Here is a 13,538-nt window from a genome sequence, read left to right as displayed (position 1 = left end):
AGACCAGGACAAGATCAGGACTGAGACTGGGATTAGACCAGGACCAGACTGGGACTGAGACCAGTTTAGACCTGGTTTCATCCTGGTTTAGGACTGAGACTGGGACCAGACCGGGACAAGATCAGGACTGAGACTGGGACTAGACTAGGACCGGACCAGGACCAGAACAGGACTGAGACCAGTTTAGTTATGGTTTAGATCTGGTTCAGTTCTTGTTTAGACCTGGTTTAGACCTGATTTAGACCTGGTTCAGTCCTGGTTTAGTCCTGGTTCAGTTCAGTATCGCAGATTAAGTCACGGAAACAGGAAAAGTTATCAGTTGTCCATTATTCCATTATTCATTTAAACACAAAATCAAAAAATCGTTATCTATTTTTTCATTTTGGATTTGGGGATAAATAATGTAGAAAAAAGTTTTGTTTTTTTTTTGTTTTTTTTGTTTTCTTATTTTTGGTTTTATTTTGAAAAATTAATAAACCTCCATTCATTTTTCCCATAGTTTTCCCATAGAGTTTAAAGGCACGACAGAAGCCAACCAGCGATATGTGAACTAACTGAAAATCAGCAAAATGTTTCAATAACTTCACATTTTATAAAGTTCCCTAAACAGATCAAATAAAATCATAGGTCTTGTGGTCATTAGGCGCGTTTTCGTTAGACGTAAGCAAGATTTTAAACTTCCAATATAATTTTTTAAAATAAAGTCTATGGGGGAAATTAAACGGGAAATGTAAGACGTTTACAATTAAAATAAAAAAATAAAATGAAAAAATATATACAGAGTTAATTATTTGTGATGTTGTAATAAAATGTTTTTCTCAATTTAAAAAAGAGTTTCTTGAAAAAAGCGGTGTGAGTTTCTAATCCTGTGTGAGTAGACAAGTTTACAAACCTGATGTTGTGTCCGTGCAGGAGATCCGTGAGCTGCAGAGCCAGATGCAGGAGACTCAGATCCAGGTCCAGATGGACATGTCCAAACCCGACCTGACCGCTGCCCTCAGAGACATCAGAGTCCAGTACGAGGCCATCGCCGCCAAGAACATCGCAGAGGCCGAGGACTGGTACAAGTCTAAGGTAAAGACTATCACAGATCTACGGTGTGACGCAGACGACTGGTACGAGTCTAAGGCTGCGTTCAGACTGCAGCCTGAAGTGACCCAAATCCGATTTTTTGGCCCCTATGTTCCTGTATCTGATCTTTTAATGACTTTTTTTCAAATGTGACCCAGGACACTTGGATATTTCCTCCTGAAACCGATACATATCTGATCTTTTGACATGCGACTTCAGTCTGAACGGTCAGGTCACATTCATCCCACCTACACGTCAGGCTCAGAGTCTCGTCATGAAGTTAGAGGGTTTATTCATATTTGGGGGGATCGATGTGTTCAGGTTAAATTGGAGGAGTCTAATCGGAACCACGCGTTTTTTGAAATGATTGTCAAAGAAATGTCCGAGCGCGGCTACAGACGGACCTGGCTCCAATGTCAACGAAAAAATAAAGAACCTGCGACACAAAAACAAGGAGGATAAAGACTCAAACAAACGAAGCGGCCGTGGACGTGTGACCTGAACATTTTACCAACAACTGGACCAGATTTTGGGGGACAAGCCCAGAGTTTAGGCGACTTCCGTAAACACTGAACATGCTCTCTGTGTGTGACGTCGTCGTGTCCTCCAATGCTCATGCGGGACACTTTAAAGTTCACACTGGAGATCACGTACAAGTCACGTTTAATTGGAAATTTGGTCTTCTGACATTTTATGTTGTTCTTTTTTCAGACCAAAAGTTTGTTTTTCATAGCTGACAGTGCGCTCTTCCTCAGAGTCTCGTGATGTTTCTGTGTCGTGTCGCTCAGCTGATTTAAACAGGTTTTGGCGCTGTTTTCCTACCGGTGGAGGCAGGACGACAGCGCCACCTGCAGTTCCACTTCCTCAGGACGGTATCCCAGGTGTGTGAGAGTGAAAAAGCCCCTCGTCCCGGTTTATCGTCCATTGGGCACGTTTCCGTATTTCGATTGCCTCTTTAATCCAGCGAAGGTGTTTCATCTGAGCGAACACGTCACAGCAACATCACGAGACTCTGAGAAAGACAAACAAGTGTGAAAAACAAACTCTTGCTCTGAAAAAAGAACCTAATAACATAAAAAAAAATCGGATTTCACAAAAAAATTTGAATTGAGCATTGAGCCCTGCAGTCTGAACGTGGCCTTAAGTACAGACACCTGGAGTATCACACAGATCTAGAGTAGGAGGCCAAGGAACTACTGTAACCTGGACTAACATAAATGCGCTGTCCAAAGTGGGGTCCCAGGTCAGATTTGATCCTCTAAATTCCACAGTGTTTGTGCTGTTGCTGCAGGTGTCCGACCTGAACCAGGCTGTGAACAAGAACAACGACGCCCTGCGCCAGGCCAAGCAGGAGAGCATGGAGTACAGGCACCAGATCCAGTCCTACACCTGCGAGATCGACTCCCTCAAAGGCACCGTGAGTACACACCTCTGACCACCTCTGACTCTGACCACCTCTGACCTCCTCTGACCTCCTCTGACCTCCTCTGACCACTCTGACCACCTCTGACCTCCTCTGACCACCTCTGACCTCCTCTGACCTCCTCTGACCTCTCCCTCCTCTGACCACCTCTGACCTCCTCTGACCTCTCTGACCTCCTCTGACCTCTGACCACCTCTGACCTCTCTGACCACCTCTGACCTCCTCTGACCTCCTGACCTCTGACCTCTCTCTGACCTCCTCTGACCTACCTCTGACCTCTCTGACCTCTGACCACCTCTGACCTCCTCTGACCACCTCTGACCTCTGACCACCTCTGACCTCTCTGACCTCTCTGACCACCTCTTGACCTCCTGACCTCCACCTCTGACTCCTCTGACTGACCTCCTGACCACCTCTGACCTCTGACCACCTCTGACCACCTCTGACCTCCTCTGACCACCTCTGACCTCCTCCTCTGACCTCCTCTGACCTCTGACCTCTGACCTCTCTGACCTCTACCTCTGACCTCTGACCTCTGACCTGACCACCTCTGACCTGACCTCTGACCACCTCTGACCTCCTCTGACCTCCTGACCTCTGACCTGACCTCTGACCTCCTGACCTCTGACTCTGACCTCTGACCTCTGACCTCCTCTGACCACCTCTGACTCTGACCTCTGACCTCCTCTGACCTTCTGACCTCTGACTCCTCTGACCTCTCTGACCACCTCTGACCTCCTCTGACCTCCTCTGACCACCTCTCTGACCACCTCTGACCACCTCTGACCACCTCTGACCTCCTCTGACCTCCTCTGACCACCTCTGACCTCCTCTGACCTCCTCTGACCACCTCTGACCACCTCTGACCTCCTCCTCTGACCTCCTCTGACCACCTCTGACCTCCTCTGACCTCCTCTGACCTCTCTCTGACCACCTCTGACCTCCTCTGACCTCCTCTGACCTCTCTGACCTTCTCTGACCTCCTCTGACCTCTCTGACTCTCTGACCACCTCTGACCTCTCTGACCACCTCTGACCTCTCTGACCACCTCTGACCACCTCTGACCTCCTCTGACCTCCTCTGACCACCTCTGACCACCTCTGACCTCCTCTGACCTCTCCTGACCTGACCTGACCTCCTGACCTGACCTCCTGACCTGACCACCTCTGACCTCCTACCTCTGACCTCTCTGACCTCTGACCTCTGACCACCTCTGACCTCTGACCTCCTCTGACCACCTCTGACCTCCTCTGACCTCCTCTGACCTCCTCTGACCTCCTCTGACCTCCTGTGTCCGAGCAGAACGAGTCCCTGCTGCGTCAGATGAGGGATCTTGAGGACCGCATGGGACGTGAGGCTGGATCGTACCAGGAAACCATCACTCGCCTGGAGGAGGACATCGCCAAGATGAAGGTACAAACGTCTCCCCAACTCCCTGATTCTTTACTCCGACGTGACCAAAGGTGTAACGTACATATGAATATTTATGTTTATTTATTAAATATGGGACGGTTCACACTCTAGGGACGGGCATTCGATGAAATTTTCTTAATCGATCGTCGGAAGAATTAAAGATCGATTATCAATTAATCATTAATGTTTTTATATTAAAATGATCATCATTATTATTACTATTATTACTTGGATAACACAGAGAAAAAAGGAAAAAAAAACCTCAATTCTACTTCCTACACTTAAAGGTTGTATGGAGGATTTTTTATTTTTTTTTCAAATTGTCATTGAAAGTTTAAAATACCATTACAGAGATGCAGCAGCCTTGTAATTATGATGACCAAAAAAAAAAAAAGAATGAAAATCTATCAACTGTGGACGTAGTGAGGCCAGATAAAGATCAGCCAATAGAAAACAAGGCTACCTCATTTTCTATTGGCTGTCAGGTTGTCAATCAAACTCCCTACGTTTCTAGTGTAACTGACTCGTCGGCGTGCGGGGATCACGTGGTTTATGCAGTGGTTCTTAGAGGCTTTTTCAAACTGTCCTCGCAGTTTGCACAAAGTTTGTTGCGATGGAGGAAGAGAATCGACAACTCGTTTGCTGCAAAAGAAAGTCAGTTTTTGAAATCACTGAAAGAAGAAGCGAAGGGGAAAAGGAGCGATGCCAAACTGCGAACTGCGAAAACTTGCGCGAATGAAGCTGACGAAGGGTCTAAAAACTGACGCGTCGGTCGCTAAAATATTTCTAGACAGGTCACTTCAACGGTAATTCTGAAAGCGCACTGGATGTAAACAAGCGTGATTTCTAGAGTAAAGAGGCGGGAGGGGATGTTTCTACTGAGGGAGCTGCTTAAAAAATCCTCTATACAACCTTTAAGAAAAAATATACATGTTTATTCCTTCAAAATCATCAACATTAGTCCTGTACACTGACTTGCTTCTGTTGCTTTGCCTTATTATTTCTCTGTGTAATAAGAATATGTCTTTAAATCATTCTAGTGCTCTGTGTTTGTCTACAGAATTAAATGTGTAATTTTTTAAATGCCTTAATTCAGGGGTGTCAAACTCATTTTGGTCCGGGGGCCGTATCCAACCAACTTTGATCGGGAAGGGGCCAGATCAGAAAACTCATGTCATATAAACCCCAAAAATAACAATAAGTTCAAATATTTGTGCAGAGAAACACAAATCTATTACAGAAATCTTTTTTAATTGATGAACTCTTTCTTTTACAAAATATTATAATATTATGAACAACCTGAAAGTTTAAGAAAAATACAATTTCAACACAAAGTTTTAACATGAACTTTTATGTAAATAGGAATAAGTCCATTTTTGTTGTAAAATTCTGCACTCGGCTCCACTTTTCTTATTTTGGACATTTTTCTGACGAGGGTGTCACGGTCAACAGTCAAAACGATCGTCCTTTATCCCTCTCCAGGCAGACGTTGTAGATTTGCAACAGCTAAATGCCAATTACCTACTTACTCCACATCTATATTTTATGAGTTTTTTTCTTTTTACTCAGGAGCCTTTTTTCTCATCCATGCTGATAAACGTGGACGATGCAAACTGTGCAAGAACGACTACACACAAACGACCTGCCAGAAGTGCAAAATACTTTTGTGCTTTACAAAGGATAAAAATTGTTTCTTGAAAAAGTGATTTGTTCTGCATTTGTAAAGCTGTTACACTCTGCTTTATGTTTTCATTGTTATGAAAAGTGGTTTACACATAAAGTTAGTGTTCATGTCATTTTCAGTCTTCAGTGTTAATTTACGACACTGAACCAATGTTGCAAATCTAAAACATCCCAGACACACTGGATGTGAAGGTCTCTCAAAAAAAAAGTCAGGATTGTATATCACTACCCCACATGATCATTTTCCCCAAATATCAGATTTTTTCCTGTTACTAAAATTTAATTTGAGCCTGAGAGGGTTAAGAGCGTTTGAAAAGAGACAAGTCTTCATTTGTGCTGCTCTGGTGGGAGGGGCCACGTACAGAGACGCTGGAGACGCTGGGTGGGAGGGGCCACGTACAGAGACGCTGGAGACGCTGCTCTGCTCAGCACCGCAGAAAATATAATCAAAATATTTTAGTAGAAAATCAGCCCAGGGCCAGATTAAAGGTCTTGAAGGTCCGAATCTGGCCCCCAGGCCGTACGTTTGACACCCCTGCCTTAATTGATACCGATCTTTTTAACCTGCCATCCAGATTATTCCATAGATCTGCTCCTCTAACTGATAAAAATCTACTTTTGGTGTTAGTCCGGCACTTAATTTTTTTATTTTCTTTGATTGGGAGGAAAGCTGCCGTTAGTTCCAGAGCTTGAGGTTGGAGACTCCTGTCCTAAAGCTCTGGACAGAGGTCATGTTCTTTATCTCTGTGGGGACCAGACTGACGAGTGTGTCCTCAGAGTGTAACGTGTTTATGTTATGATATGAATAGAAAGACTTCGGCATGAATCTCTGTAACCGTAGACGCGACTGCTGCGAGTTCTGTGCTTCCTGTAACATCAGCGCCACGGAGGAAGTAACTCTTTTAAACTCGTTTAACTTCATGAATAACGTTCTGAAAAGTGGCTTCGGTCCAAGGTTAGTCTAAGAACAACAACCAGGACTAAACCAGGTCTAAACCAGAACTTAACCAGGTCTAAAACCAGGAATAAACCAGGACTAAACCAGGTCTAAACCAGGACTAAACCAGGTCTAAACCAGAACTTAACCAGGTCTAAAACCAGGACTAAACCAGGTCTAAACCAGGACTAAAGTCAGGACTAAAACCAGGTCTAAACCAGGTCTAAACCAGGACTAAAGTCAGGACTAAAACCAGGTCTAAACCAGGTCTAAACCAGGACTAAAGTCAGGACTAAAAACCAGGACTAAACCAGGACTAAACCAGGTCTAAACCAGGTCTAAACCAGGACTAAAGTCAGGACTAAAACCAGGACTAAACCAGGTCTAAACTAGGACTAAAGCCAGGACTAAAACCAAGTCTAGACCAGAACTAAAAGCAGGACTAAACCAGGTCTAATCCAGGACTAAATTCAGGACTAAAACCAGGAATAAACCAGGTCTAAACCAGGACTAAAACCAAGTCTAGACCAGAACTAAAACCAGGACTAAACCAGGTCTAAACCAGGACTAAAACCACGTCTAGACCAGAACTAAAACCAGGACTAAACCAGGACAGGACTAACCAGGTAAACCAGGTCTAAACAGGTCTAAACCAGGACTAAAGTCAGGACTAAAACCAGGACTAAAACCAGGTCTAAACTAGGACTAAAGCCAGGACTAAAAATCAAGTCTAGCCAGAACTAAAACCAGGAAAACCAGGTAAACCAGGACTAAACCAGGACTAAACCAGGTCTAAACCAGGACTAAACCAGGACTAAAACCACGTCTAGACCAGAACTAAAACCAGGACTAAACCAGGTCTAAACCAGGACTAAACCAGGACTAAAAACCAGGACTAAAACCAGGACTAAACCAGGTCTAAACCAGGTCTAAACCAGGACTAAACCAGGTCTAAACCAGGTCTAAACCAGGACTAAACCAGGACTAAACCAGGTCTAAAGCCAGGTGTAACTCTTTTAAACTCTTCTCGTTTATCTTCACGAATAACGTTCTGAAAAGTGGCTTCGGTCCAAGGTTAGTCTAAGAAAAGACCATCACAAGTGTGCGTGGGACGAGCCGTTTTATATTTATCGCGCGTCGGGGCTTAAACGGCGTGATCGTGGATTGACGCGTGTTTTGTTTCCGTTCCAGGACGACATGGCGCGTCACCTGAGGGAGTACCAGGACCTGCTCAATGTGAAGATGGCTCTGGACATCGAGATCGCCACCTACAGGAAGCTGCTGGAAGGAGAGGAGAGCAGGTACGCCCCCCCCCCCCCCCCCCCACGCTTCCCCGTTTTGTGGCGTTCACGGGCCGCGTCGCAATCCTCGCTCCTCGATTCCTTCTCCTCGAAAACTGTTTCTTACCCGGAGACTCGATGAAATATGAGTAAACGTTCGGGTGTGACGAGTGTGGGCAAGTCGTTTCAGATTAATTTGTTTCATTACAATATTACTGCGTTTAAAATATAAAACGTGACGCGACTATTGCAGCACTTTTAATTTACTCTCAGCAAAATAACTGCGAAGATGGTGAACTTTTGTACCGTATGTGGACTGAATCAGGACTAAACCAGGACTGAACCAGGTCTAAACCAGGACTGAACCAGGACTAAACCAGGACTGAACCAGGTCTAAACCAGAACTGAACCAGGACTAAACCAGGACTGAACCAGGACTAAACCAGGACTGAACCAGGTCTAAACCAGAACTGAACCAGGACTAAACCAGGACTGAACCAGGTCTGAACCAGAACTGAACCAGAACTGAACCAGAACTGAACCAGGTCTAAAATAGAACTGAACCAGGTCCAAATCAGGACTAAACCAGGACTGAACCAGGAGTAAACCAGGACTGAACCAGGCTAAAATAGAACTGAACCAGGTCCAAATCAGGGACTAAACCAGGACTGAACCAGGAGTAAACCAGGTCTAAACCAGGACTGAACCAGGACTAAACCAGGTCTAAACCAGGACTGAACCAGGACTGAACCAGGGCCAAATCAGGACTAAACCAGGACTGAACCAGGTCTAAACCAGGACTGAACCAGGTCTAAACCAGGACTGAACCAGGACTAAACCAGGACTGAACCAGGTCTGAACCAGAACTGAACCAGAACTGAACCAGAACTGAACCAGGTCTAAAATAGAACTGAACCAGGTCCAAATCAGGACTAAACCAGGACTGAACCAGGAGTAAACCAGGACTGAACCAGGTCTAAAACCAGGACTGAACCAGAACTGAACCAGAACTGAACCAGGTCTAAAATAGAACTGAACCAGGTCCAAATCAGGACTAAACCAGGACTGAACCAGGAGTAAACCAGGTCTAAACCAGGACTGAACCAGGACTAAACCAGGTCTAAACCAGGACTGAACCAGGACTGAACCAGGGCCAAATCAGGACTAAACCAGGACTGAACCAGGTCTAAACCAGGACTAAACCAGAACTGAACCAGGTCTAAACTAGGACTAAACCAGATCTAAACCAGGACTGAACAAGGTCTGGACCAGGACTGAACCAGGACTGAACCAGGACTAAACCAGGTCTGGACCAGGACTGAACCAGGAGTAAACCAGGACTGGACCAGGACTGAACCAGGAGAAAACCAGGACTAAACCAGGACTGAACCAGGTCTAAACCAGGACTGAACTGAGGACTAAACCAGGACTGAACCAGGTCTAAACCAGGACTGAACCGAGGACTAAACCAGGACTGAACCAGGAGTAAACCAGGTCTAAACCAGGACTGAACCAGAACTGAACCAGGTCTAAACTAGGACTAAACCAGATCTAAACCAGGACTGAACAAGGTCTGGACCAGGACTGAACCAGGACTGAACCAGGACTAAACCAGGTCTGGACCAGAACTGAACCGGGACTAAACCAGGACTGAACCAGAACTGAACCAGGACTGAACCAGGTCTGAACCAGGACTAAACCAGGACTAAACCAGAACTGAACCAGGTCTAAACCAGGACTGAACCAGGACTGAACCAGGACTTAACCAGGACTGAACCAGGAGTAAACCAGGACTAAACCAGGACTGAACCAGGACTAAACCAGAACTGAACCAGGTCTAAACCAGGACTTAACCAGGACTGAACCAGGACTGGACCAGGACTGAACCAGGACTAAACCAGGACTAAACTAGGACTAAACCAGAACTGAACAAGATCTAAACCAGAACTAAACTTCGCCCAGTGTAGTGTGGAGTTCTGCGTCGGTCCTTTCGCCCGCGGTCACCTGACGGTCTACGTGGGCGCACCTCCCACATTTCACCGCTGCTGATATCGCCGTGATTTTAGCAAATTTGTATGAAGAAAAACGAAAAACCCACCACTTCAATCCAGGTTTAAAATGCATTGTAACGCGCGATACTGACATTTGTACCGAGTAAAATATTATATTTTTTTCCCCTGTAATGCCGTAACATTACTGCATTACAGCAAAAAGCGACACATTACAGTAATTCGTGACTTTTATAACTCGTTACTCCCAACACTAATAATAATAATCGCTTACACTGTTTTTCTTGAGTGTACGTTCATTTCAGAAAATTATAATTATCGTTTTAATCAACTTCATGACTTTATTTTGTTTTGTTTTATTCTTTTTGTTCACTTTTTGCTGACCTGTAAACATAATTGTGTTACGTTCTAGGATCACGACCACAGTGCCCCTGCCGTCCGCCTTCTCCTCCATCGGCTTCAGAGGTAAAACTCAACCCAGTCCACTTTTTATAAACGTGACGCTTTCCAAAGTGCAATAAAAGACACAAAATCATAAGTAAATCAATAAATAAAAAGTGTTAAAGTGCGTAAAGCTATACAAAATGATTTAAAAAAATGAACAAAATCAAGAAAAAAAGTTAAATAAAAGACACAGAGGACCACAAAACTCACGAGACTTAAAGAAGTAACAAAAACACAAGGTAGAAACTAGTATAAATTAAGTAATGTTTAATTAAAAAGAATGTAAAAGGGTAAATTAACAAACTATGTACTAAATATGCACATTAAATAACCTAAACTATGAAAAAAAGAAAAAATAACAAGTTTTGGGCCAAAAACGAATCACATAGACATACAAAAACGAGTAACTAAACCAAAGGACATACAACAAAACTAAATCACAAGTGTCCCAAAGTAAAAACAAAACAAAACAAAAAGGCACAAAACAGAACTAAACTAAACAAGTGTCTCAGCACAAACAAACAAACGTCAGACACGAACTAGTACGAAAACAAAACGACTGACGCGAAAGAGACACAAACACAAAATGTCAGACTGACCACAAACACCACGGCCCTGAACAGGTGCTGGGACTCTCCTTAAATAGGGGGAGGAGCCTGGAGGTGAGGCGGGCGTAGACAAGCCCCACCAATCACGGGCCAGAATCCAACGGCCAATCAGGACCAGTCAGGAGAGCAGTCCACCAATCATCTGCGAGGGCTCTCACAGCAGAAATGAAGACAGCCAAGAAAAGAAATGATCCTGCGTTCGATTTTCTTCCGACTCCCACTTAGACCTCGGAGTTTGAAGTCACGTCCGAGCTTGAAGTGTAATATTATGTTTGGCGAGTCGGACTGCGTGGATCATGATCATGAATATTCCCTCATTTTATGAAAACGCTGCCAATTAATTAATTAGATTTTTGAAATTTGCTCTTTATTTTATGTTATGATTTCTTTTCAGCATTATGTCCTTAGGGATATTGGCCTCACCACAACACAGACCAAACCCACAGGCAGAAATACAGACACGATAAAGTACTGCAGTAATACAGACGCGGTAAAGTACTGCAGTAATACAGACGCGGTAAAGTACTGCAGTAATAGTAGTATACAAAAGTACTGCAGTAATACAGACGCGGTAAAGTACTGCAGTAATACAGACGCAGTAAAGTACTGCAGTAATACTGCAGACAGACGATAAAGTACTGCAGTAATACAGACGCAGTAAAGTACTGCAGTAACAGATAAAGTACTGCAGTACAGACGATAAAGTACTGCAGTATACAGACGCGGTAAAGTACAGTACGCGATAAAGTACTGCAGTAAAGACTACAGACGCGAAAGTAAGTACTGCAGTGAATACAGACGCGTAAAGTTAAAGTACTGCAGTAATACAGATATACAGAAGTACGCAGTAAGACAGATAAAGTACTTGCAGTAGTACAGACGCGGTAAAGTACGCAGTGATAAGACGCGGTAAAGTACTGGCTTTTTTTTTTTTTTTTTTTTTTTTTTTTTTTTTTTTTTTTTTTTTTTTTTTTTTTTTTTTTTTTTTTTTTTTTTTTTTTTTTTTTTTTTTTAGTTACAGACCGATAAGTACTGCTTGGTGTGTTTTTTTTATGTACTCCTTCAGATGTGGTCCTTAGTTTAAAGAGTAAGATATAGGTAGCGGTATGCGTAATACAGACGTGATAAGATGTTTAATGCAGATAATACAGATGCGGTAAAGTAAGTACTGATAGTAGTAAGAGACGCGGTAAGTACTGCAGTGATCAGACGGGTAAAGTCTGAAGTGATACAGACGCGGTAAAGTACTGCAGTAATACAGATGTGGTAAAGTACTGCATTGGATATATCAGACGGCGGTGATCCAAGTGTTACGGTGCAAGCTCATGAGTACTATTTGTACGTCCTTTGAGGAATGTACTGCTATCTCTCAGTTTTCCCATACTAGAGCGCCGGTAAAGTACTTGCAGTAGATACAGACGCTGGTTTTAGTCGGCTGAAAGCTTACTGTCTCAGTAGCGTAATTATCTGAGGCGCGTTAAGTACTCAGTCCAATTTCGCCGTTTCGCTCGGCTAATTGAGGTATTTGCAGTGTAATACAGACGCGATGAAAGCTTCCACTTGCTCAGTGTTACTAGACGCCGAGTTAACCATGTACGTTTTGTCCAAGTTAATACACGACGCGGTAAAGTACTTGCATAATACAGATGCGGTAAAGTACTGCAAGTTTGGTATATTACAGACTCAGGTGAACGCTTACGTGGCTGTAATATCAGCTGCGTAACAATTAGCTGGCTTAAGTATATACAGCGCCCTGGTGAAAGTACTCTGCAGTCCTGTTTTTAGAACCTGGAGTTTAATTTAACGTGCTGCGGCGTTAAAGGTACTGTTATTGTAATACTAATGACGCGTGTAATAGACTGCAGTCATAACGAGACCCGTGGTTAAAGTACTTGCTGTATGAACCCATAGGCCATTTGAGTCCTGGCGCCTAGACCTGGTTGGTATAAGTACTGTTGCACGTTGTTATATAACAGATGCGGTATAAGTGACTTGCACCGTCTTAATTTAGTCAGACGTGGTAAGTTTAGTTACTAGGCTCATACATGGTTCTACGCTCTCGTTCGGTAAGTCAGTTACTTGCAGTAGATTAGGATGCGAACGTGTAATATTTAGGTACCTCTCAGTGTAATCACGACAGCTGCGTTATAGGGTGATCTGCTCAGTAAATACAGACATGGTAAAGCCTTACTGCAGAGTGCTCAATACAGCGCTCGGTGAATAGTCTACGTGCTCGAGTTTAAATTACCACGCTCACGATATAATGGTAATCAGGTGCAGCTTGATACAGACGCTCTCAGGTGCCTTAAGGTTAGTACTAGTACGCTTTTAGTAATATCACTCGTGGTGTGTATGACAACGCTTGAGCTTTGCTAGTATCACGTACGCGATTTGGTAGATCCAAAGTACTGCTAGTGTTCCTCCTGATACAGACTCGTAGTAAAGATACTGACAGTTAATACACGCACGTGATGGTAATGACGCTCGCGCAGTACATACCAGATGCGGTGAGAAGTTGGTACTCTCTCGAGAGTAACAGATGCGGGTAATCGTACGTCAGGTGATCAGACGAAGGTAAAATTACGTGCAGCTCTGAATACAGACCGTCAGAAAGGGTACAAGCTACTGTCAGTGGATAACAGGAGCAGGTTAAATACGTCTGCAGTGCAG

At 43.9% G+C, this 13,538-nt stretch overlaps 1 protein-coding gene across 1 annotated transcript in view; it reads left to right on the top strand.

The window, feature by feature from the left end:
- The window catches only part of desma (desmin a), a 41,933-nt gene that overhangs the window by 18,451 nt on the left and 9,944 nt on the right, over positions 1-13,538 (top strand). The window contains exons 5-9 of the mRNA XM_020924557.2: positions 913-1,074; positions 2,363-2,488; positions 3,797-3,907; positions 7,719-7,828; positions 10,229-10,281. Of these exons, the coding sequence (XP_020780216.1) occupies positions 913-1,074; positions 2,363-2,488; positions 3,797-3,907; positions 7,719-7,828; positions 10,229-10,281 (562 nt within the window). The remainder of the gene's footprint in view (positions 1-912; positions 1,075-2,362; positions 2,489-3,796; positions 3,908-7,718; positions 7,829-10,228; positions 10,282-13,538) is intronic.

This window comes from Boleophthalmus pectinirostris, unplaced genomic scaffold (genome assembly GCF_026225935.1).
Source record: "Boleophthalmus pectinirostris isolate CB_2022bp ecotype Guang Dong unplaced genomic scaffold, ASM2622593v1 HiC_scaffold_1, whole genome shotgun sequence".
Lineage (NCBI taxonomy): Eukaryota > Metazoa > Chordata > Actinopteri > Gobiiformes > Gobiidae > Boleophthalmus > Boleophthalmus pectinirostris.
The sequence above is the reverse complement of the archived record's forward strand: the minus strand, read 5'-3'. Positions and strand labels throughout refer to the sequence as shown.